At 42.1% G+C, this 25,541-nt stretch overlaps 1 protein-coding gene across 2 annotated transcripts in view; it reads right to left on the bottom strand.

Annotated features, from left to right (window-relative positions):
• The window catches only part of LOC132882768 (zeta-sarcoglycan), a 107,614-nt gene extending 84,924 nt beyond the window's left edge, over window positions 1-22,690 (bottom strand). The window contains exons 1-2 of one of the 2 annotated variants that reach the window (XM_060915880.1): window positions 22,478-22,690; window positions 10,264-10,365 (exon numbers count right to left, since the gene is read on the bottom strand). In XM_060915880.1, the coding sequence (XP_060771863.1) occupies window positions 10,264-10,365; window positions 22,478-22,672 (297 nt within the window). In that variant the 5' untranslated portion in view covers window positions 22,673-22,690. The remainder of the gene's footprint in view (window positions 1-10,263; window positions 10,366-22,477) is intronic. The other variant, XM_060915879.1, reaches the window with a different exon arrangement.
• Between the last annotated feature and the right edge of the window lie 2,851 nt (window positions 22,691-25,541).

Genomic DNA, 25,541 nt, shown 5'->3' on the forward strand with positions numbered 1-25,541 from the left:
CAGGAATAGCTCTCTTGTGTCATGTAATTCACCCCCTCATTTAAATATGTTGAAAATTTTTCAGCGCGTGCTTTGCACATCATGGACCTCAGTGATTTTAAAATGCTGGCTACGGCCCTGATTCAGAAGATTGCTATGTGCAATGGAATCGATCCCTACAGTCTGGGAAAGAAGGATTTGTCATACGATCTCGAAAACTACCCTTCAGTCGAGTTCCCCGACATCTCGGAATATCTGGTGTTGCAGACGTCCTTCTACACCGCAAAACAGATGAAAGCATGGAAGAGTATGGAAGCTTATAACTTTTTTGTATGTGGCTGTGTAAAGGACCTCGGTATCAAGTCACTGCCGAATGAATCCTGTATTGATTTTGCCTGTGTAGGTATTTTTTTAAAGCTTTTCGTTCGTGTCTTTACATTGAAGTGCTACAAGTTGAAGTGTAAATAAACAACAGTTTGCTTGATTCTCACTTGTGTTCACTCTTATCTCTCAGGTAAATCATTCACAAAGATCATCAGAAACCCCTTTAAAGACCTGGATCTTAGTTAAACAAGACGGAGAAGTGATCACGAAACATTTTAACTGTACGGCTGGGTAAGAATTTTGTCACGACCTTCATGCATATGGACTTTGTGAGGAGTAAACAAAGAAACAGCTGGGGACTTTAGTGCTTCGTGACTAAAAACGTACCATAAAATAATGACACATAGCAAGAAAAGTACTTGGAAAACGCTAAGGCCATAGCCGAGAGGGAGATACAAACCTTTCACCAAGTGATCACTGCAAACTCGAGCATGCTTCGACTCGGCTCCCTTCGATTTCCGTGAGAGGTTCAAAAGCCACCTTTCTCAACGTCTTTTTGTGAAATCCTGTGTTCGTTCACCCTTTTTTATTAGTTCACGGGGAACCCTGAAGAAAATTTTATCAGTTTCATGGTTTGATTGATTTGAACAACCTAAAACAACGCAAGTGTCAGGCATTTTTCATGCAAGCAATGCATCTTCTCCGTACAAACGCTTTGTCAACTGAGCTTTGGTAGACCACCAGCTAAAGTTTTGAATAACTAATGAGGCAGATGTAATGTCACGTGAAACCCAGCAATAAAGACCCATCATCTCAGCAAAGCTGACTACCAAATGCATCACTGCATCCATCTTCAGCTGGGTAACATGATTGCATCACTGTGCATAAGAACATCAACTTAATGCCTAAATGTACATATGAATGCAGAGTTACGATAAAAAATATCTCACCAGAAGTCACTATTGGCTCTCTGAAACGTCGCTGGATTGTGTGATGACGTTGCACAGAATGTAACTACATCTCATTTGCATACATCACATCACTGAACAGCATCCTGTTCACTATGTTCTTGCTGGTTGGATATTTGTTTGGTTTTGGAGGAGTGGTGGTGGAGATAGTGTAGGGGTAATGCTGGAGCACAAGGAAAGGCAAACACATGGGTGATTTTCTCATTGTGCTGCTCAACAATGAGAATGGAGGTTGCCAAAATTGTGAGAAGTTGCCAAATTTGTCGCTAGTCACTAGATACTGTAAGAGTTTTAGTTGCTAGAGACAGTTAAAGAGTTGCTATTTCATATGTATTTTTTTAACACCTAAACCCTGATTCATACCTGTTCCGAAGAGTGAAGCATGGTGGTGGTAGCATCATGTGAAGCATTACCTTTGCTCCCTTGGTTGGTTCTGTGACTAATCCTGCCTCTACCTGGTCACCAACCTTTGGTGGATGGCTCCCTCTAGACACTCGCTGGTGTTCCGTAGTCTTTCCGTTTTTTAATAACGGATTTCGATATTTTTTTAGAGCCCTGATTTGAATTTTGTCCTGGATAGCTCCTTGGTCTTTATGATGATGTTTATTTAACAAACTCTAGGAACAGGAGTATTTATATCACAAGCGATCATGTGATACTTTAGTTGTACACAGATCAACCCCCACCTCCCCCTCCACATCAATATTATGGGTGATCTTGTGTCGATTCCCATCATAAAATCCACATCATGTTCCAAGATTTGAGGCTACAAAATATGGAAAAGCTCAAGGGGTTGAGTACTTGGAAAAGAAGTACAAAAAGTGATCCTAAAGGAAATCCTTTGCGGTTCTTTGTAGAACCCAATGACACAAGGTTTTTCCTTTCAGAAATATAGAGCCTCTTTGGGAATATGTACTGTCACCAAACATCTTTCTGCAGGAACACAATAAAAGCGTGCTGCTGTATGCTTTTTGTGGTCATTCTGCAATGGTAAAAATGTGGTCATTAGGGAAAGACCAGCGCTCTCGTTATGGATATGGATATGGATATGGATGTGTGGTTTTTATGTGAATGTAGCCTGAATGGGACAGCAGGAAGCTAACATCACTGTATTTTCCTTTCTAATCTCCTCTCCTGGTCCTTCATGTGTTCCCTTTTTCTTGAGTAAACTCTGTCCTCTTTAACTGCGTCTGCTTCTGCAAACATCGTGGCTTAATCTCAGGCTCACCTTGCCTTCTCTATACACTTTGGAAACACAACGAAGAAACCAGGAGCGTTTTATTTATATATCCAGTGAGGCAGGATCCACTGATCCACTGAAACAGGTGCAGAGCTGAACAGTTGAGGGTCAAGGTTTTTTTTTTCTTTTTTTCTTTCTTTTTCTCAAGAAGTACAATATAAGCCCTTTGGCATTTGTGGGAGTTGAAAACTGGTGTTGAAAATTGTTGTGGATGAACTGAACTGATGATCAGGATTAGACGAGTGTGTGGGATTATGGACAGTTGAAGATGTCCTAACTCCGAATCAGAAATAGAAAAAAAAAGTATTTTTTCTATCCTGGCAAAACAATCCATAAAAACTTTACAACTCAACTTTTAAAATGATAAGCTCAGAATCCTGGATTCTGATTGGTCCAGAAGGTGATGAGTTTTCTAGAGCAGCAGCTCTGACAAATGGACAAAGTGCAGCGACAAATTTAATTTTAATTTAAAATGAATGTGCTCGTTCTGATATGTTATCGTTTCCATAGTAGCAGCTCATTCACAGGGAGTCGGGAAGGAGTCTCCAGTGTCAGCGCTTTGTACCAGTCAGAGGTAAAGCTGTAACTTTAAGTTTTCCGACACAAAATATTGTGGTTTGAAACATGTTCATCTTATCATTTTTGACAAGCGTAACCTGGTTGGAATGTTAACGAAGGCTGGGAGTTATTTCTTCTCACTGAGACAGCCATGAAATCCCTCGCTTGTCAAATTCCCATCTCTCTCACACCTGCAATGCTTTCTTCCAATGTCAGAGGTCACCATCTCTCCACTGTCTCCTTATAGCACCTGTGTAAATGTTAATCGTGTCATGACGACATGCTGCTTTAATTATTCCTGAATCATTCTTGAATTAATTTTACCCGGTGTGAGGGCAGGGACGAGGCCAGGTTAACATACAGTATGCCTGGTGTGTGTGTATGTATGTGTGTGTGTGTGTGTGTGTGTGTGTGTGTGTGTGTGTGTGTGTGAGGGGGGATGGGGGTGTCAGTGGAAGATGGTAACACAGTGTCAGGCGTTAAGACAACAGTCATCAGTTTGTTTGTCCTCTGAGAGCATAACCTCATTACTTATGATGTAGTCATGGATAAAGTATTATCCTATTATCCCCCTTTCAAGCCAAGGGGACGGAGCCTAATCCACGATTACGAGTGTAAGCACCGATAGTTGGGATCCTCATCGTCTTGCATGGAATGATACCAAATATTTATGATAAGATTCAGGTAAAACGCGAAAGGAACAGGATTGGCAGTGCTCACTTTTCTCCTTAATAAATAAATCCAGTAAAGTCGCGTTCTCTTGACGCTGTAAGGCATCACTGAGAGCCAGAGATGGAAATATTATGTCCTTCTAATCCATTAGAGTGCAGAATGGAATTACGGATAAAATCTGCTAAGGCTGAGGATAATCATAGCCAAGAGAGAGACCGAGGGAATGAGTGCGTGTTTAGTCTTCAACTGTGTTGAATTAATATTCTCCTTATCATTCACTCAGTGCTGTTTATCATTCAGAGAAGCTGTTAAATCTTAATGAGAACCTATTTATACCTGGGTTGCCCTCCACCCGCTGTGGGTCTGTCCAAACAGCACACTTCCACCAGCAGGAATCCACAGACATCCCACAGTCCCTCTCAAAGTGACACACCATGACAATAACATCATGACATTGTTATTTAGTAATTAAAGCAGCGTGGCATGACACAAGCATGATTAAGCCTGGAAACTGGTTAATATTCTGTTAGCAAGTGAGCTCCTAGCACTTTATCTTTTCTCATGATAGAATGTCATAAATATAAACAGTTAAAGCTGAAGGGGATGGTAATTAGTGCTCAGTAATTTCTTACGTAGGAACTCGGTCCTGTGAAATCCACCCCCAAATATTTGGCCAGATCAGATCACTTCAACTCAGCCATCACGTCAGATCCACAGGGACATAATTTCCCTGATTTTAAATGCTACTCCCACAGAAACCCGGGTTGCTAGGTTTTCCACAAGGTGCGTTTTTGAAGTGAAGGAAAGGAGATGAATAGGATAGGAGGAAAAAAAATGACAAAAATGCTTAGATCAGGGAACTTTGGCCAAAGAAACAAAAGAATGTCCCCACACAGCCATTCCAGCAATGGACACTGGAGAATTCCGAGACAGAAGGTAAAAATAAATATTTTCCTCTTTTATCCAGTCCTGCTAGGAGTGATGAGCTCTTATGTCCTCCCATGTGGGACAATTAGAAAAGAGCACCCCAGGAAAGGCCAAAAAATCTCACACACACACACACACACACACACACACACACACACCTGTTCATCCTGGTAATGACCAGATGACTTTGGAAAATCTTCATCCTCACTAACCCACTTTAATCATCATCATCTTCCCAAAATCAAACCACATGTCAGCTTTGGATCAGAATTCAGCTTGAACTGCAGTGTTCTTTATAGGTAACAACAAATGTCCTGACTAATCTCTGGTCACCTCTTTCTCTGAATTGGCATGATGCATCATCCCACATTATACACTTATCATTGCCAATTTGTAACTGAACAAAATGCTGATTAACAGGAAATGATGAGAGATGGATATTTTTTATGGTTTACTTTGTGTGAAATCCAACATTCTGCCTCAGACTTCATTTTAGTCCTTTGACAAAAATAGGTGAAAGTTTTATTCGTGTGATTTTTTTAAATTAATTTTTACTCTACATGTAGTTGATGAAATACTTCAACAATTTTACAGTAGTTAATGAAATCTAAAGTGAAAGATTTTTTTCCCATAGCAAATTTTGCAAACACATTTATGGAAGTGGTTCGTGCTTATCCTCAGAATCACCCCTGAAGGGATTCCTGCATTGGCACCATTTTGTGAAATGTGCTGATAACAACAGATAATTTCATTAAGTCGTAGGTGCTGAAGAAGGCAACTGGACTTACTTGAAATTCTTGAAGACGTTTCACCTCTCATCTGAAAGGCTTCTTCAGTTCTGTCTAAATAGCGGGGAGTTCCAGGTAAAATTATTTTGAAAGAGGAGGAAAAGAAGCCATCTTCGTCAGCCTGGAATGACCATCACTGAACAGAGGAGGTGGTCTGAGACACCACTTATCAGCCACCTACAATGCAATCCTTGGCACACTTCCCAGAAAACTGAATACACATCCACACCAAGACTCAGCTGACTTCAATGACTCACATGATGGCAGAGAGAGCCAACAACCCACAGACCACCCTAACGACCTTCTAGGCTGCTAACACCATTCACACCTGGCCTTCAGTGACGCTAAAACCAACAGGATGACTGAGAGGGTCAACGACCCAAGTGACCTCAATGACTCTCCTTAGGGATGCTTTTTGGTCCACTACAGGATAAATACAGGTACCTGGAACTCCCCACTAGTCAGACAGAACTGAAGAAGCCATTCGGATGAGAGGTGAAACGTCTTCAAGGATTTCAAGCAAGTCCAGTTGCTTTCTTTAGCACCTATGGTTTACGATGATCTGGTTGACTGAGAACCTTCACAGATATACAGTGGTGCTTGAAGGTTTGTGAACCCTTTAGAATTTTCTATATTTCTGCATAAATATGACCTAAAACATCATCAAGTTTTCACACAAGTCCTAAAAGTAGATAAAGAGAACCCAGTTAAACAAATGAGACAAAAATATTATACTTGATCATTTATTTATTGAGGAAAATGATCCAATATGACATATTTGTGAGTGGCAAAAGTATGTGAACCTCTAGGATTAGCAGTTAATTTGAAGGTGAAATTAGAGTCAGGTGTTTTCAATCAATGGGATGACAATCAGGTGTGAGTGGTCACCCTGTTTTATTTAAAGAACAGGGATCTATCAAAGTCTGATCTTCACAACACATGTTTGTGGAAGTGTATCATGGCACGAACAAAGGAGATTTCTGAGGACCTCAGAAAAAGTGTTGTTGATGCTCATCAGGCTAGAAAAGGTTACAAAACCATCTCTAAAGAGTTTGGACTCCACCAATCCACAGTCAGACAGATTGTGTACAAATGGAGGAAATTCAAGACCATTGTTACCCTCCCCAGGAGTGGTCGACCAACAAAGATCACTCCAAGAGCAAGGCGTGTAATAGTCGGCGAGGTCACAAAGGACCCCAGGGTAACTTCTAAGCAACTGAAGGCCTCTCTCACATTGGCTAATGTTAATGTTCATGAGTCCACCATCAGGAGAACACTGAACAACAATGGTATGCATGGCAGGGTTGCAAGGAGAAAGCCACTGCTCTCCAGAAAGAACATTGCTGCTCATCTGCAGTTTGCTAAAGATCACATGGACAAGCCAGAAGGCTATTGGAAAAATGTTTTGTGGATGGATGAGACCAAAATAGAACTTTTTGGTTTAAATGAGAAGGGTTATGTTTGGAGAGAGGAAAACACTGCATTCCAGCATAAGAACCTTATCCCATCTGTGAAACATGGTGGTGGTAGTATCATGGTTTGGGCCTGTTTTGCTGCATCTGGGCCAGGATGGCTTGCCATTATTGATGGAACAATGAATTGTGAATTATACCAGCGAATTCGAAAGGAAAATGTCAGGACATCTGTCCATGAACTGAATCTCAAGAGAAGGTGGGTCATGCAGCAAGACAACGACCCTAAGCACACAAGTCGTTCTACCAAAGAATGGTTAAAGAAGAATAAAGTTAATGTTTTGGAATGGCCAAGTCAAAGTCCTGACCTTAATCCAATCGAAATGTTGTGGAAGGACCTGAAGCGAGCAGTTCATGTGAGGAAACCCACCAACATCCCAGAGTTGAATTTGTTCTGTACGGAGGAATGGGCTAAAATTCCTCCAAGCCAGTGTGCAGGACTGATCAACAGTTACCGGAAACATTTAGTTGTAGTTATTGCTGTGCAAGGGGTTCACACCAGATACTGAATGCAAAGGTTCACATACTTTTGCCACTCACAGATATGTAATATTGGATCATTTTCCTCAATAAATAAATGACCAAGTATCATATTTTTGTCTCATTTGTTTAACTGGGTTTTCTTTATCTACTTTTAGGACTTGTGTGAAAATCTGGTGATGTTTTAGGTCATATTTATGCAGAAATATAGAAAATTTTAAAGGGTTCACAAACTTTCAAGCACCACTGTGTTTCATTAAGTCATAAAATTTCATAAACATCATGATAAAAATAGGAATTTTACTGATCTGTGAAGTGCATCGCTACCTGCTAGTGCCAGAACGAGGTGAGGATGTTACTTTTCATGCCCCTTAAGATCAATCTTCAAGAAAAGCATCAGCACAGTTGTGTTTGGTGAATCAACACTTCAAGATAAAACTAGCAGAGTCCCGAACTTCACCACTCTCAGTAACTAGTGTATGAAAATGGGATGTTGCTTCAGGTTAGCTGTTACTTTCGACCATTCAAGGACTCGGTGTGGAGGCGATAAAGCCGACAGAGCAGAAGACAGAGCAGCTTTTCCAAATGATCAGTGTAACATGCTGAAGTCTAATCTCACATCATCAAGCCTGACGTCCATGCTGATTTACACGCCACCAAAATAGAAAGGGAGAGAGAGAGAGAGCAATGATACAGCAGATCTACAGAACAATGAAGGAGCAATGAATAAGACTCAAGAAAGTAAAATAAAGAAAAGGTAAATAGCATTTCTGTTTCTGGAAGTGTAATTAGCCCAATTTGCATCACACTGTTTTGCATATGTATAGGAAGAGGGCCAGACTGGTTTATTATTGTTATTATTATTAGTCTGTAATTATGTCTTAGTTACTTTTCAGACAAAAGACATGTTCGTGAAAAAAAAAGTTTTGTTCTTTTTCCTAAAAATTTCCAATACACTCATCATCTCCGAGAAAGCAGCAGGGGTCAAAGGTTGCCTTGCCCTCTGATTGATTCTGGGATGAGGTGATGCTTTTATTTGCACTTGTCTCTTGTTCAAACTCGTGAGCTAAAAGTCTGGATGAACTCAGAACCCTTGGCGAAGCTTGCAAATTTGCCCTCATCCCCTCAAGGGATCGAACGTTTGGAATGAGCTCCTCTGGGTGAGACATGTCAGTCAGGCTTTTTTATTTTATTATTATTATTTAACGAGTGGAACATGGACTTCATTATGACCCATCAACCTGGCAGTAATGCTGTCTGTTTTTCAGCAGAGAAAGACAAATTCGCAGACATGACCTACGGATATGAAACTAAAGATCAACGCTGAGAGGGTTGCATCATGACTTGTCTGAGTTTTCTGGAACTTTCCCATTTGGGAACAAAAAAAAAAAAACGGTTTAATTTGATGTTTCGTATCGAGTCACATTTGGAATAGAGGAGTCGGAGAAAGACCTGTAGGGTTAAATCCAGCAAAAATTCTCTTCAAATTCTTTAAGGATTTATAAACTCAGCCAGGGAGGAGCTTGACCTCTTTTTCCTCCATTTTGTAGACAGGACTGCAGGAGATCAGATTTCATTTCGACCTTAACGCTTAAAATAAAGCACTCCATTCAACTGATCCCCAAACAACCACAATTCCCTGAATAAAAATAAACATTTCATGGAAACGTATCAACTCAGAGTGTGCAGTTATTTGTATTTAACTTTGTGATGGAATTTAGGTACTGAGCCTTGATTAGCGCCAAGATTGCTCATCAGTGCAATTCAGAAATCCTCTGCTTTTTTTTTTCTTCTGTTCTACTGTATTTTAACAGCCTTGGACTGAAGATCAACAGGAAGGAAATGAAGTTCATGTGAAGAAGATCAGCATTTTGTTTTTATCTTATCTTCTTACAGACCATCTTCTGTGGTCGGCATGAAGCTGGACTCTCTGGTGACGGTGGCAGAGAAGAGGTCTATGGACAAACTACTGAACATCATGGACGATGCCAGTCACCCTCTGCACACCGTCATCAGCAACCAGAGGAGCCTGTTCAGTGACAGAATGCTCCTTCCCAAGTGCAGGACGAACAGACTTAAAAACTCCTTTGTCCCTCACGCCATCAGACTGTACAACTCCTCTTTTGGGGGGGGGGGGGGGGGGGGGGCAGGAGGACAGAGGACGGGAAGGAGCAGTAGCCTAGCCTAACAATAAGCAATACCGGACAATGTGCAATATAATGTGCAATATCTTTCTTGCTCCCCCCCCCCCCCCCCCCCACACACACACTTGCCCTAACCCCACTTCTCCCCCCTTTCCCCCTCCCCCTTCCTCTCTTCCCCATATCTTATTCTTTTATATTTGTATGTAAATACTTAATTTATTTTGATTTGTCTAGAAGTTTTTCTCTATTTCTTTTCTCTGTTTATCTGTAATGATTCTGCTGGAATCTTAATTTCCCTGAGGGAACCCTCCCAAAGGGATCAATAAAGTTTTATCTAATCTAATCTAATCTAATCTAATCTAATCTAATCTAATCTAATCTAAAGAAGAAAAATGTTGAACTTAACAACAAAACCAGCACCAAGCTTAGAATTAGTACTGTTTCAAGACATTATCTAGAATTTAATGACTACAAATGCAATATATCTATGCTAACAGATACTGTGTGGTTTATTAGTGTTGTGCTGTTGTGGCTCTGAGACAGACAGAAAGAGGAATGTAAGGAAAATTCTTCCATGCAGCAAAGTTTCCAGAGAAACAAGACATTTTGGACAAAGATGTCCAAATATACGACATACTATACAATAAAAACAAGGATGAGAGAGAGAGAGAGAGAGAGAAACTGCACCCATCTCCCTGCTAGATGCCTTACCCGTCTCGACTGAATCTCTTTCACGTAGAGAGGAAGAAGGAACTCGGAGACGCCTTCTAACCTCACACCTTCTTTGGTCACGCGTAGATTACCCATCCCGTCCTGGAAAACAGAGAGAGGGTAAAATTTATTGAGAGACAAATAATCTCACCTGGGATTAGTGTAAAGACACTTATTATCCACCTCGGCATGTTTTCCATAACTTTCTTGCGACTGTTTCTGTCGCCTTTCTGCCAGAGACCGGTGCAGATTTAAGGGGTGGTGCACCCGGCGCCACCCCCCAATCCAAAAAAAGTTTTAGTATTGCAGATATCGAGATATGCTTGCCATTTTTTATTTAATTAATGAGGTTTTTAAAAAATAAACAAAATTAATCATTATGTGGGATTGAGCTGAATTATGGGATGCAGAGAGCGAGCTGGTAAACTGAAATAAATATAAAAACTAATACAGCTAAATAAATCAAAATGGATTGAGAGAACAACAGAGAGAGAGAGAGAGAGAGAGAGAGAGAGAGAGAGAGAGAGAGAGAGAGAGAGAGATTTAATTCCATTGGGGATTTCTCACCAGATTTAATAATCATAAATGTATCAGGAGGTCAGATTTTATATGAGTTGCTTAACAAACTGAGGTTAAGTGTACAGCTGGGTTGGACATACACACATACTGAGGATCGATACCTTATTGAATTCCAACAAGTTTCAGTGGTGCTGCTTTTAAAAATTTATGTAGTGGAACTGAGGAAACTAATGCAAGGGTGTCCTCACACACACACACACACACACACACACACACACACACACACACAGTGTATGGATTGATCTGACGGTCTGAGTGAGTGTTAAGTACATGCCAGTCTACTGTGACTGAGCCTGACAACACACACACACACACACACACACACAGTTTGAAAAGAAAGACAGACAAAGTGAGAGAAAGACAAAAAGATAAAGGGATAAAGAGAGATAGAATATATATATATATATATATATATATATATATATATATATATATATATATATATATATATATAGTGAGAGAGAGAATACAAGAAAAGAAAGAAGAAAGGAAAATGCAGGATGATGAAACATTCAGGAACTCACAGGAACCAAGAGAGAAAACATCAGGCATGAAAGAAAGAGAAACACACACACAGTATCCTTTTGCTCCTTCATCCCATAACATTGAAAGTTAATAAACTATCTCAGAGTGATGGTTCAAACTCGAGACGTTATTCATCAATTCCGTAATAAGGCGAGCGAACGGAATGCGTGCGTAACTGATTGCTTCAGCCTTAATGTCACTCGCTTCGTAAAACTTCATTTCCTAAACGATATGGAAAAAGGGTTCGGCGTGGAGTGGACTCATCTGGACTCTCCGTCTCACCGACGCACCATTTCAGTGAGATGATGTCACCAGGACACAATCGCTAACACTGATCATGAAATATTCTCCATGGCGCGGTTTAGTTCTGGACTCTGATTGGTCCGAAGGCATCGATTAATTTTCTAGTACAGCAGCTCTGACAGTTGCGCAGCTGCAGATCGCAGCTTTATTTATAATGTGCTTGTTCAAATATGTTATGGATACAATGGTAACAGCTCATCCACAGGGGCTCGTAGATGTATTTATTGTCTTCTTAATTTGCATAAATAAAATATCTATACTGTATTTCTGTACATGAAGAATTTTTTGTTTCGACTCTATCTCTTTCCTTCTTCTTGAGTCTCTCTTCCTCCATCTTTCCTCATCTTATCGCACTCTCCACCTCGTTCAGAGCTCTTAACACCAATCAGGATCTGAAAGGTAGCCTCCCCAGAGGCTTGTGGGGCATCATTCGGCGAATGGAGGCTGACCGCCAGCATAAATTGAGTCAGAAAAAGGCTTTTGGGAGAAAATAGATAGAAGGAAATGGACAGACAGATAATCCCTGATACATTTGTTTTTTCTACTGCTGGTTGCCTTGGTGGCTGATGGTGGATATTACGAGCTACAAGGCTGAAGAGGCCATGGGGAGGTTTTCATTTATTTATTTATTTTATTTATTTATTTTTGCTTTTCTGTTGGTAATCATAATGTTTTGCCCTCAGAATCGGCGTCAGCACACATTTACTTGTGCCTGCTTTCCATCATGGGCAGCTGTTCCAAAAGCAACACCTCTGTAATGCTGTAACAGGCTGTTTACGTGTCTGTGTGAGCACCAGAAATTGCACAAATGCCTGATCTTGAAAGCACATTTTCACCTCACGCAGCTGCATTATTATGGTCTCTCTCTCTCTCTCTCTCTCTCTCTCTCTCTCTCACACACACACACACACACACACACACACACATGCTACTTTTGGTACATTTTGGGAGCCCAAACATTGGATTACTACCCAAAAGCAAACTACTTTTCTTGTGTATGTTTCTGATCATAAGATCACCGAACCTTAAAGCAGATACGCAGAACCATGGCCTCACTTTTTGTTTATAAATGCCTTGAGACCTCAAGAATGGCACAGGAATAGTTTTAAGCGTTAACAATAAATCTAATATAGTAATTTTTACAATTAAAATTATTCATATAGGTCGCGATCTGAGTGAATGACCTTGACATCTGTGACATCACAGCAGGAAATCTATCGGTCTCATTGCCATTTACGCTATACTAAAACACAGAGCTGACAGCAACTCCGATCCTGCATTTTGAGCTAATTTATCGCCATGTCATGTAGTTGTTGTGTCATGGCGCCCCTGGAGGCAGACGTGTTTGCTCGCTCTGCTCTTGAATGCCGCCTTTTTCTTCTTTGTGTATTTTCTGTTTTTTCTGCTGTGCACAAATGTCATGCACTGCTAACATATAACAGACAGGCACTGTTGGACATCGCTAACACACACAATCATTTGGAATTTACTGGCTTTATACCACTGGAGCTACAACTCATTGTTCGCTCCCGCAACCACCACCAGCCCCAGGAAGGCCCTGAAGCACCGGGCCCGAGTGAGCATGCTGACCCCAGGAGAGTGCTCCGGAGACGGCGATGCAAGTGAGGCAAGGGGGCCTCCATGCTAAGCTAAAAGCTCGCGCTAGCCGACCACCGCTACCCAGCCTCCTGCTAGCCAACATGTGGTCTCTGGAAAACAAACTGGACGAATTAAGAGCCAGAATCACAGCTCAGCGGGAAATAAGAGAGGGCTGCGCTCTAATTTTCACCGAGACCTGGCTCTCAGACAAAACCCCAGAATGTGCTATTCAGCTACAGACTCACTCTGTACACTGAGGAGACCAGACCGCAACCTCAGGTAAGGCTAAAGGGGGAGGTGTGTGTGTGTGTTTATTAACAACTCTTGGTGTGGAGATAACAGACTGTTTACAAGCACTGTTCGCCAGATGTGGAGCTGTTATTGCTGAAATGTCACCCCTATTGTCTACCAAGCGAATTCACTGCTGTGGTTTTGGCCACTGTTTACATCCCCCCGCTGTCACAGTCAGGTCCAGTCCATCCATACCTTAGATTGTGGGACTTCCATGCCGGCTCCAGGGCAGGAATTCAGTCCTGCCTTGCTGAAGGCCATTTCCTGAAGCGGCACTCCCACACCTGCTACCACTCCTCTCCCATCAGCCAGGGCTTTTTAAGAACTGTTTGGAGCTACTCCATTTGCCAGACTGTCTCTTGTAGACTTTCCTCACCTCACTACAGCTCATTGGTATTATGTCTTCTTGATTCCCCCTGCGTGAATTATTTGCTACCTCTGCCTGGATTTCTCTTGTCCCTGTGTTCATCAGTTTTTGTGAAGACGTTTTTGTGAAGACTTTTCTGTCCTGTTTTTTGTCCCTGATTGTGTCTACCTGCTCCTCTGTGTTTTTGACCTCCTGGCCTGTTTTTTGACTACTGATTTTCGCCTGAGCCCTACTGTACCTTTTGCCTTTCTGCCATCTACTTCATTAAAGAAGTTTTCTCTTTACACTGCCTGTTTTCTGAGTCTGCTCTTGGGTCCTCACTTCACCTCAGCTCGCCATTCCTGACACCTGCGAGCTAACTCCACGGCAGCACTCAACAAACTCCACGATGACATCAGCATGTTAGAGACGACTCATTCCAATGTTGTTTTTATCATCGACGGTGACCTTAATCAGTGCAATTTACGGACTGTATTCCCGAAATATTATCAACATGTGGACATCCCCACCTGTGATAAGAACACACTGGACCATGTTTACAGCAACATCACATCACACACATCACATTATCTCTAGCCGCTTTATCCTTCTACAGGGTCACAGGCAAGCTGGAGCCTATCCCAGCTGACTACGGGCGAAAGGCGGGGTACACCCTGGACAAGTCGCCAGGTCATCACAGGGCTGACACATAGACACAGACAACCATTCACACTCACATTCACACCTACGGTCAATTTAGAGTCACCAGTTAACCTAACCTGCATGTCTTTGGACTGTGGGGGAAACCGGAGCACCCGGAGGAAACCCACGCGGACACGGGGAGAACATGCAAACTCCACACAGAAAGGCCCTCGCCGGCTCCGGGGCTCGAACCCAGGACCTTCTTGCTTGTTTACAGCAACATATGCGGTGCATACAGGGTTGCACCCTGCCCCCACTTCGGACACTCGGACCACCTCTCTTTGTTCCTGTACCTGGCCTACAGACAAAGACTGAAACAAACAAACCCTGTCACAAAACAAGTCAAACTCTGGAGCCCAGAGACTGAGAGCACCCTTCAGGACTGTTTTGCTTGGACAGACTGGGATGTGTTTAAAGCTGCAGCCACTTTGGAGGACTCTTCTGTCAGTATGCAGGACTATGCTGGGTATGTGACTGGGTACATCAGCACATGTGTCTGCAACATCATGCCCACCATACAGATCAGGAAGTTCCCCAACCAAAAGCCCTGGGTAAAAAGTCAGGTACGACACATGCTGCGTGCTCGCTCTCTTGCATTTAGATCAGGCAATGAGACTGAGTACAAAGCGGCGAGGTACGGACTGAGGAAAGCCATTACAGCAGCCAAGAGGCAGTACAGAGAGGTATGCACTGGCCCACATTCAGAACAGCCTACCAGAAACCCTGGACCCCCTGCAGTATGCCTACAGGCCCAACAGGTCCATCTCAGATGCCATCACTGCTGCCCTCCATTATGCCCTTTCCCACCTGGAAAACAAAGACTCTTACATCAGGATGCTCTTTGTTGACTACAGCTCTGCCTTCAACACGGTCATCCCCCACAAACTCATCCATAAACTCTCCACACTTGGTTTGCACCCCACCCTCTGTGACTGGCTCTTCGACTTTCTGACTGGCATGCCCCAGACTGTCAGGATTGGTAATAAGACTTCATCCAGCATCATCACAAACATTGGCACCCCACAGGGATGTGTCCTCAGCCCCATCCTCTACACTCTGTTCACCCATGACTGTGTCACCTCCCACAAGGACAACATCGTCCTGAAGTTCGCGGACGACACCGTAGTGATAGGACGCATCACTGGCGGTGACAAAACGGCCTACAGGAGGGAGGTGGCCAGTCTGGTGTCATGGTGTGAGGACAACAACCTCACCCTCAACATGGACAAGACAACGGAGATGATAGTGGACATGAGGAAGGAGAGGAGACCTCATCGGCCACTGTTCATCTGGGAGCTTGAGGTGGAGAGGGTGAGCAGCTTCAAATACCTGGGTGTTCACATCACTGAGGACCTCACATGGACACTCAACACCACACAGCTGGTTAGGAAGGCTCAACAGCGGCTGTACTTTCTGAAAAGGCTGAGGAAGTTTGGTATGTCACCCAAGATCCTCACCAACTTCTACAGCTGCGTGATTGAGAGCATCCTGACCAACTGCATTACTGTGTAATACAGCAGCACTACAGCAATGGACCGCAAATGCCTGCAAAGGGTGGTGAAGACTGCTGAGAGGATAACCAAAACTCCACTGCCCTCTCTGCAGAGCATCTACCACCGCAGAGTCCACAGGAGAGCTGCCTCCATCCTCAAGGACCCCACTCACCCCCAGCACAGACTGTCACACTTCTACCCTCAGGCCAGAGGTACAGAAGTGTGAAATGTAAAACTGTCAGACTAAAGAATTATTTCTTTCCCAACATCATCAGACTCCTGAACAGCTGACAGGAGTCTATAACCATGGACTACCTCCCTGTAAACTGTCCTTGACTGTTTACATCTGTTTACATTTGTTGGCACATTACTGCCCTTTTTGCTGCCATTCCTTGACTGTTTATATCTGGTTAAATTGTTTGCACATATTTGCACATTACTGACATTTTGCTGCTGTTTCCTTGACCAGTTACATTTTTTGCATATTCACACATTACTGCCCTTCTGCTGCTACGTTGGATCTTTGCCTTGTTTTTTGTATTACACTACCTATTTTGCACTACATTTACCTTTTTTTCGAAACTGGGTGTTTTTTGTTTTTGTTGCTTTTTGCTTTCTTTGCTTTTATTTTTGCACTATATTGCCTTTTTCTTCTTCCGCCTATTTATTTATTTGTAATTGGCATTCATGGTGGACAGCAAACTAAGAATTTCATTGTGCAAGTGGACATGTCCTAACTGTGCATATGACAATAAACACTTTTAATCTTGAATCTTTGAATGTAGATGTGTTGCTGGCGGGTGTAGCAACATGACAGAAGGTGGATTTACATTGAATTCATGTCCCAAGAATGCTCAAACTGCAAAGATTTCGACGCGTTTTACGAGAAGTTCACGGGCACATTTTACTGAAGACTCGTATGAAACCTCTGATCTGTTGAGGTGTGTTGGCTATAAGCCTGTATTGAAAGAGGGTGCAGTACCAACAATTAAAGGAAAAGAAAATTACAAGAAAAGGAAAGTAAGTTTAGTTGTACCACTTCTCCTGGAGTGTGAGCCGAGCAGTAATGGCGGAGCACTCAGTATGGAGAAAATGGAGAATGAGTGGACCAGTCATCAGATTTCTCCAGTGGATATGCTTGCCTCAGCAGCAATATCTTGCCCTTACATGGAAGAAGCGAATGAACAAAGAACTGAACGAAGAACTGAAAGTCAGATTGTTTCAAAACAATTGGCCACAAGATCAGCCTTTGAGAAGCGAGAACACAGATGGGTAAGATGCGACTCTCGTTTGGTTACATCACAACACTCATTGTTTACCTGCATTTAGATTAATACATGTAACTTGTATTGTGTATTTACAACCCCGATTCCAAAAAAGTTGGGACAAAGTACAAATTGTAAATAAAAACAGAATGCAATAATTTACAAATCTCAAAAACTGATATTGTATTCACAGTAGAACATAGACAACATATCAAATGTCAAAAGTGAGACATTTTGAAATTTCATGCCAAATATTGGCTCATTTGAAATTTCATGACAGCAACACATCTCAAAAAAGTTGGGACAGGGGCAATAAGAGGCTTGAAAAGTTAAAGGTACAAAAAAGGAACAGCTGGAGGACCAAATTACAACTCATTAGGTAATTGGCAATAGGTCAGTAACATGACTGGGTATAAAAAGAGCATCTTGGCACATGTTTACATTAGACCGTATCAGCGGATCATCAGATTAACGTTTTTAAAATGATTAGTGTGCACACAGCAACACCAATACACGATTTGTGTGCACACAGCAACACCAATACACGGATACGCTCGGCTCCGCAGGCATCCTGCACTCCAAATCACTCCGCCCTGAACAGCGAATGCCCTCTGGAGGGTGCGCACTCCAGCCTTGCGCAGCTCACAGAGCACGTGAGTGAAGTGCACAAGCTGTGATTCGGGACTGAGCCGCTGTGTGTGTGATCCCAGCGCATATCACTTACCACTTGCAAGTGGAAGGATGGCAAGCCTAAAGACAATCATAACTACACAATGGGCAGTATTTGCATCAGTATTTGCAGTATTTTCATACTTTTATACTCTTTAATGAAAGGTGATACAAGGCGGAAGTCCGCGCCGTTTTTCAGCAGTCGCGTCACATGACCAACGCCAGCGAATCAGGAAGGTGGATGTCACAGTGACGTTGTCCAATGACGACACCAGCTAGAGCTCAGCACAGCGTATCCGCGTATTCTCAATGTTTACACAGCACCGGATCAGACACGATCTGGATTGAATACGTGGACCCTGGCGGATTCCCATTTCCCGGCGTTTCCAGGCGGTTTAATGTAAACGGACAGTGCATCTGTGAAGAAAACGAGACAGATACGGTCTAATGTAAACTTGGCCTTGGAGTGGCAGCGGCTCTCAGAAGTAAAGATGGGAAGAGGATCACCAATCCCCCTAATTCTGCGCCGACAAATAGTAGAGCAATATCAGAAAGGAGTTTGACAGTGTAAAATTGCAAAGAGTTTGAACATATCATCATCTACAGTGCACAATATCATCAAAAGATTCAGAGAATCTGGAAGAATCTCTGTGCGTAAGGGTCAAGGCTGGAAAACCATACTGGGTGCCCGTGATCTTCGGGCCCTTAGACGGCACTGCATCACATACAGGCATGCTTCTGTATTGGAAATCACAAAACGGGCTCAGGAATATTTCCAGAGAGCATTATCTGTGAACACAATTCACCGTACCATCCGCCGTTGCCAGCTAAAACTCTATAGTTCAAAGAAGAAGCCGTATCTAAACATGATCCAGAAGCGCAGACGTCTTCTCTGGGCCAAGGCTCATTTAAAATGGACTGTGGCAAAGTGGAACACTGTTCTGTGGTCAGACGAATCAAAATTTGAAGTTCTTTATGGAAATTAGGGACGCCGTGTCATTCGGACTAAAGAGGAGAAGGATGACCCAAGTTGTTATCAGCGCTCAGTTCAGAAGCCTGCATCTCTGATGGTATGGGGTTGCATTAGTGTGTGTGGCATGGGTAGCTTACACATCTGGAAAGACACCATCAATGCTGAAAGGTATATCCAGGTTCTAGAGCAACATATGCTCCCATCCAGACGACGGCTCTTTCAGGGAAGACCTTGCATTTTCCAACATGACAATGCCAAACCACATACTGCATCAATTATAGCATCATGACTGCGTAGAAGAAGGGTGCAGGGACTGAACTGGCCAGCCTGCAGTCCAGATCGTTCACCCATAGAAAACATTTGGCGCATCATAAAACGGAAGATTTGACAAAAAAGACCTAAGACAGTTGAGCAACTAGAATCCTTCATTAGACAAGAATGGGTTAACATTCCTATCCCTAAACTTGAGCAACTTGTCTCCTCAGTCCCCAGACGTTTACAGACTGTTGTAAAGAGAAAAGGGGATGTCTCATAGTGGTAAATATGGCCTTGTCCCAACTTTTTTGAGATGTGTTGTTGTCATGAAATTTAAAATCACCTAATTTTTCTCTTTCAATGATACATTTTCTCAGTTTAGACATTGGATATGTCATCTATGTTCTATTCTGAATAAAATATGGAATTTTGAAACTTCCACATCATTGCATTCTGTTTTTATTTACAATTTGTACTTTGTCCCAACTTTTTTGGAATCGGGGTTGTAAGTTACCGGTATAAGATTATTTAATTTGCTTCAAAATGTGATTGTCTCAGTTCATCTGATTATTTACTTAGCCTTTTACGTTTTATCAGTGAAAATCCATGCATGTACATGTATGTTGCATAAGTTATAATGCCTATCCTGTTTTAATGAGAGTCACATGAGACTGTCAGTTCAATTCCATCCAAGTCTCTAGATGGCTTTGTTCTCTGGCTTAATTTTGTAAGGTGGGGGCCTCCATGGCCAATGTGTTACTATCGGATTCACTTTCTGATGGTCCGAACTGATACTACATGTATAGCAGTAGCATGTACACACACTCCAATTTCAGGACTATCACAGTCAGATGTATTACTATGTGAGGAATCTGAAGACTCTCCAATAAATCCGAACGAAGAGGCCATTGCAACCACTTTCGCCTGCCGAGTCTGGCTTTGGTCTATAGCTGTCAAAGGCCTTAAAACCGGTTCACGCTGTGACGTCACGCACTCAGGGCTGGCTGGCTCAGCGGGGCAGCTCGAATGCCAACTTTGTGGTCGATTTTAACTCTCAAAAAAAATATATATATATATATATATATATATATATCTCATCTCATTATCTCTAGCCGCTTTATCCTTCTACAGGGTCGCAGGCAAGCTGGAGCCTATCCCAGCTGACTACGGGCGAAAGGCGGGGTACACCCTGGACAAGTCGCCAGGTCATCACAGGGCTGACACATAGACACAGACAACCATTCACACTCACATTCACACCTACGGTCAATTTAGAGTCACCAGTTAACCTAACCTGCATGTCTTTGGACTGTGGGGGAAACCGGAGCACCCGGAGGAAACCCACGCGGACACGGGGAGAACATGCAAACTCCACACAGAAAGGCCCTCGCCGGCCCCAGGGCTCGAACCCAGGACCTTCTTGCTGTGAGGCGACAGCGCTAACCACTACACCACCGTGCCGCCATATATATATATATATGTTTATATATATATATATATATATATTTTTTTTTTTTAAATTCCCATTTATGCAGCATACAAGAGTCAAGGATGGAGATACTATCCACTCAGAAATATATTTAAAAATAAAGGTTCTGTGTATCTCCTTTAAGGACCAGTGTTGTATCCTAGAGAGTACGTTTCTCTGTTTGAACCTTTAGGAACCTATCCTGATTCTTACAAGCTTCTTCTGCCTTCCATGAACCTCCAAAGTCTTGCTTTCATCCTGGGGTCTCCAAGCTCCTATTCTGAACCAGATTCCACTTCTGATATTTCAAAGGATGAAAATATCCTGCTCTCAGTCAAAGTTTGACAATCTTCTTCTACCATCCAAATCCCATTCCTGACTCCTGCTCTCTTCCTGAGATCTACAAACAAACATATCTTCCCAACTGATCCCACTCCTGCCATCCTGAGGCTCATATTCTCCTTTTGACCTTTGGCTCCTATCACGATCTCAGTCCTGCAGAGGTCTACATGTTCCTATTCCCAACCAGATCCCACTCCTGCTTATCCTAGGACTCAAAATCTCCTGCTCTCCTCCAGAGGTCTATAAGTTCCCATTCCCAACTAGACCACTCCTAAGGTCTACAATCATCTCCTCCCATCCCAATCCCACTCCTACCATCCTGAGGTTCACAACATCCTGCTTGTGATCTAAGATCTACAAGCTCATACTGCCAACAATACTCTTCCTACTCATGATATCCCGAGGGACACAAAAATCCTGCACACAGCCTGGACTCTCCAACCTCCTATTTCCAACTGAATCCTAGTCCTACCATCCTGGATGTTCTGCTCCTGCCCCAAGTTCTTTGTGCTCTTGCTCCTAACCCAGACTATAATTCTGCCACCCTGAGGGACACAAAATCTTTCCATTCTGAGGACTATAAGCTTCTGCTTCCTTGACCTTGATTGATTGATTTATGATTTTTGAACTCTGACCAACCTTGCCTAGTAACAATTAGATGATAATTAGAAAAATACTACCATGGGGGAGTTTTGTTGTTGTTGTTGTTTGTTATGACCCAGACTCGCATGGGCCGCAAACATGAATGAAGTCAAACACCAAAATGAAGTTAACAAAATAAATTTATTTGTATCGAGGGGGAAAAAAAGATATGTCTAGGGAATACGGGCTTCTGGTAGTGAATGTAATGAATGGGTGGAAAGCCAGCAGGGATCAGAGTGAGAGTCAGAAAATGATTGTGGTGTAGCAAGGCAATGTATAAAAGATACAATGAGTGCCTGCATGTCATGGAGGAAAGAGAGTGTGAGTGTTAGGCTCTAAGTGTAAGGGCGGCGCCGAGTGTCTTAGGGGCAAGCTGTTCCTGGCTTTTAAAGCCAGCTGCCAGGTGTGGCTAATTCCAATCAACCACTCTGCCATTCCCACCAGCCAAGACTCTGCGGTAGCCCAGACTGACAGAGACGCAGAGGGTCATCACATTGTTGTTGTCGTTGTTTGCCATAGTTGCTCATGGCTTGTTTGCTAGCCTTTCATGAGCTTTATCAAGTATGTTAGAAAAGAAGAAAAAACGGTAAAATATGCAACAAATTGCAATAACTCATCCATGAATATGTATATTTCATGTTCCATAAGGAAATGTGTGCCAGAAATTTCTGTAGGCAGCATCCAGCTGGGATGCCTTCCTTCCCAGGAAAGGAAAGTTCAAAATAAAGACAAAGATTTAGTAAGACAAAGAGAGTCACTCACCACTGTGAAGTTCATGACCTTCAGGATCCAGATGGTGAGTGCAAGGTTGACAATCATGGTGACAAGGAGGAGGAGGATGAAGAAGTAGAGACAGCGTTTACGCCAACCATAGATGCCCACTGGGTATGGAGCAGGGCAACCCGGCCTCTGCAGGGCACTCGGCTGGGAAGCCAAAATATACTGCTCCTGGGTCATCTAAAGAGAGATGAGAGAAAGAGAGAAAATATTATTAAAGGCATAGTCCTGATTTAGCTCGAATATATACAATAACAACTGTTCTGTTCACCTCTTCCAAGGAGATTATGTTTTTGGTGCAGTTTGTTTGTTTGTGTGGATTTTAAGCAGAATTGCGCAAAACCTACTGACCCAATTTCCATGAAACCCGGTGGAAGCATGGGCTAAGGAAGAAACCGTTACATTGTGGAATCGATCTGAGTCATGGTATGGATCCACAAATTTAGTTTCACTTTCATTAACATTGTGAGATATACAATTTGGTCTTGGTGGAAGTCTGCCCTCAGAAATGCCATACATCTTAAAATCCAGTAGATGGCATTAACGTACAGTAGGGGCAAAATATAGCCAATGTAGAAATACAATGACTCCATGTCACAATCCACATTCACAGGTATCAGTAATCCTCTGGGATACACATGTATCCCAGAGTCTAAACGTAATTCTAAGTTTTGGAGATATAGCTAGAAATATAAAGTGGTTGCGGTTTCAGTTTTGCGTATCAGAGAAGACTCGAATCTTCTCCATGGTGGAGGTCTGCGCTGTCTAAATGCCCTTCTAGTTCAGTGATGAAAAGGTGGTGAGTTCAAATGCAACTGCAATTCTAAAGTGCTCAGTTTGATTTCTATCTCACTTGTGAATCTCTTGGAATGAACATTAATGTGATGGAATAAACATCACATTCATTTATTAATGTAAATTTTCATGAGATAACTCTATGAATGCTTAGACAAGGTTATTAATTGTTGAGGTTAGGATGATTGATGTTATATCATTTAAATAATAAAGAATTTTGTGTCAGCTGTGTCATCATATCTATGCAATCTGCAAATGTGATTCAAATATTTTTGAAACATCAATAGTTCATAAACAAATTATCAATACTTATCAAATTATCAATTATCAATGGACTTGGTTGTTTGGTTGTTTGGTTGGTTGGTCGGTTGTGGTTCATGGTTCGCAGTAAACATAACCAAATGATGCAACAACCCAATCTTACAAAAACTTGTCATGAAAGTCATTTGGTTGGATTTCATATGAATAAAGCCTGGCCCAAAAAAACAACGATTTCTATGAATTCTCTATTGGATTGGATGTAATCCCAGAAACTAAGCAGGATCATGATTGGTCTTGTTCATCTCAATCAAACAAAAGAAAAAAAAAACTAACTAATTTTGCTACTGCAGGAGGCAGGATGCAAGTCCATGAAACACAGCAGGGGTCAAGACACAAGCAAATAGTGTTATCACAAGCATTTCCAAATCCATAGATGAGATAAACCTGAAATAGAACGCAAATAACTAATGCCTGGTAACATACAAAACATTCGACCAAGACTTTGTTTCAATGACAAACTAATTCAGAGCTTAAACACAGAACAGGCGTGCACATTAGGATAAAAAAACAATGACGACAAAGGCAGATGCAGGACCAAAGCCAAAACAAAGGCACCTAGAAAAAATGTTTTTTTTTTTTTTAAAAAGGGACATGATGTCAGAACAAATGCAGAACAAACAATGTCACAGAATTTGTGACGTTTTTAAAGTAGTGTTTCATCACGGTCTAAATGATCTCACCCAGAATTTGAATGAAAGAAGTTATAACTAATATTGCAAGTGCGTGCCTCTTCACTCTAACCTCAACCAGTTGTAGCTTAACATATAAATCCACTTGTAGGGATTTGTGATTGTGAGACACTATTGACGTCTTCCTGAACAGTACTTAACTCATTACACTTGTGCTCTGTGCTATGATACTCTTGAAAATTCACAGCTGAGCATTGGAATGATTGAAAATATGCGGTGTATGAGGATGAAAGAAAAAGAGAGAGACACAAGAGAGAATTCAAGGACAGCGTCTGTTTATTCAAGTAATTCACAACACTTGTACTGTACAGTGGTGCTTGAAAGTTTGTGAACCCTTTAGAATTTTCTATATTTCTGCATAAATATGACCTAAAACATCATCAGATTTTCACACAAGTCCTAAAAGTAGATCAAGAGAACCCAGTTAAACAAATGAGACAAAAATATTATACTTGGTCATTTATTTATTGAGGAAAATGATCCAATATTACATATCTGTGAGTGGCAAAAGTATGTGAACCTCTAGGATTAGCAGTTAATTTGAAGGTGAAATTAGAGTCAGGTGTTTTCAATCAATGGGATGACAATCAGGTGTGAGTGGTCACCCTGTTTTATTTAAAGAACAGGGATCTATCAAAGTCTGATCTTCACAACATATGTTTGTAGAAGTGTATCATGGCACGAACAAAGGAGATTTCTGAGGACCTCAGAAAAAGCGTTGTTGATGCTCATCAGGCTGGAAAAGGTTACAAAACCATCTCTAAAGAGTTTGGACTCCACCAATCCACAGTCAGACAGATTGTGTACAAATGGAGGAAATTCAAGATCACTGTTACCCTCCCCAGGAGTGGTCAACCAACAAAGATCACTCCAAGAGCAAGGCATGTAATAGTTGGCAAGGTCACAAAGGACCCCAGGGTAACTTCTAAGCAACTGAAGGCCTCACTCACAGTGGCTAATGTTAATGTTCATGAGTCCACCATCAGGAGAACACTGAACAACAATGGTGTGCATGGCAGGGTTGCAAGGAGAAAGCCACTGCTCTCCAAAAAGAACACTGCTGCTTGTCTGCAGTTTGCTAAAGATCACAAAGACAAGCCAGAAGGCTATTGGAAAAAATGTTTTGTGGACAGATGAGACCAAAATAGAACTTTTTGGTTGAAATGAGAAGCGTTATGTTTGGAGAAAGGAAAACACTGCATTCCAACATAAGAACCTTATCCCATCTGTGAAACATGGTGGTG

The sequence above is a fragment of the Neoarius graeffei genome, chromosome 3 (genome assembly GCF_027579695.1).
Source record: "Neoarius graeffei isolate fNeoGra1 chromosome 3, fNeoGra1.pri, whole genome shotgun sequence".
NCBI classification, from domain to species: domain Eukaryota; kingdom Metazoa; phylum Chordata; class Actinopteri; order Siluriformes; family Ariidae; genus Neoarius; species Neoarius graeffei.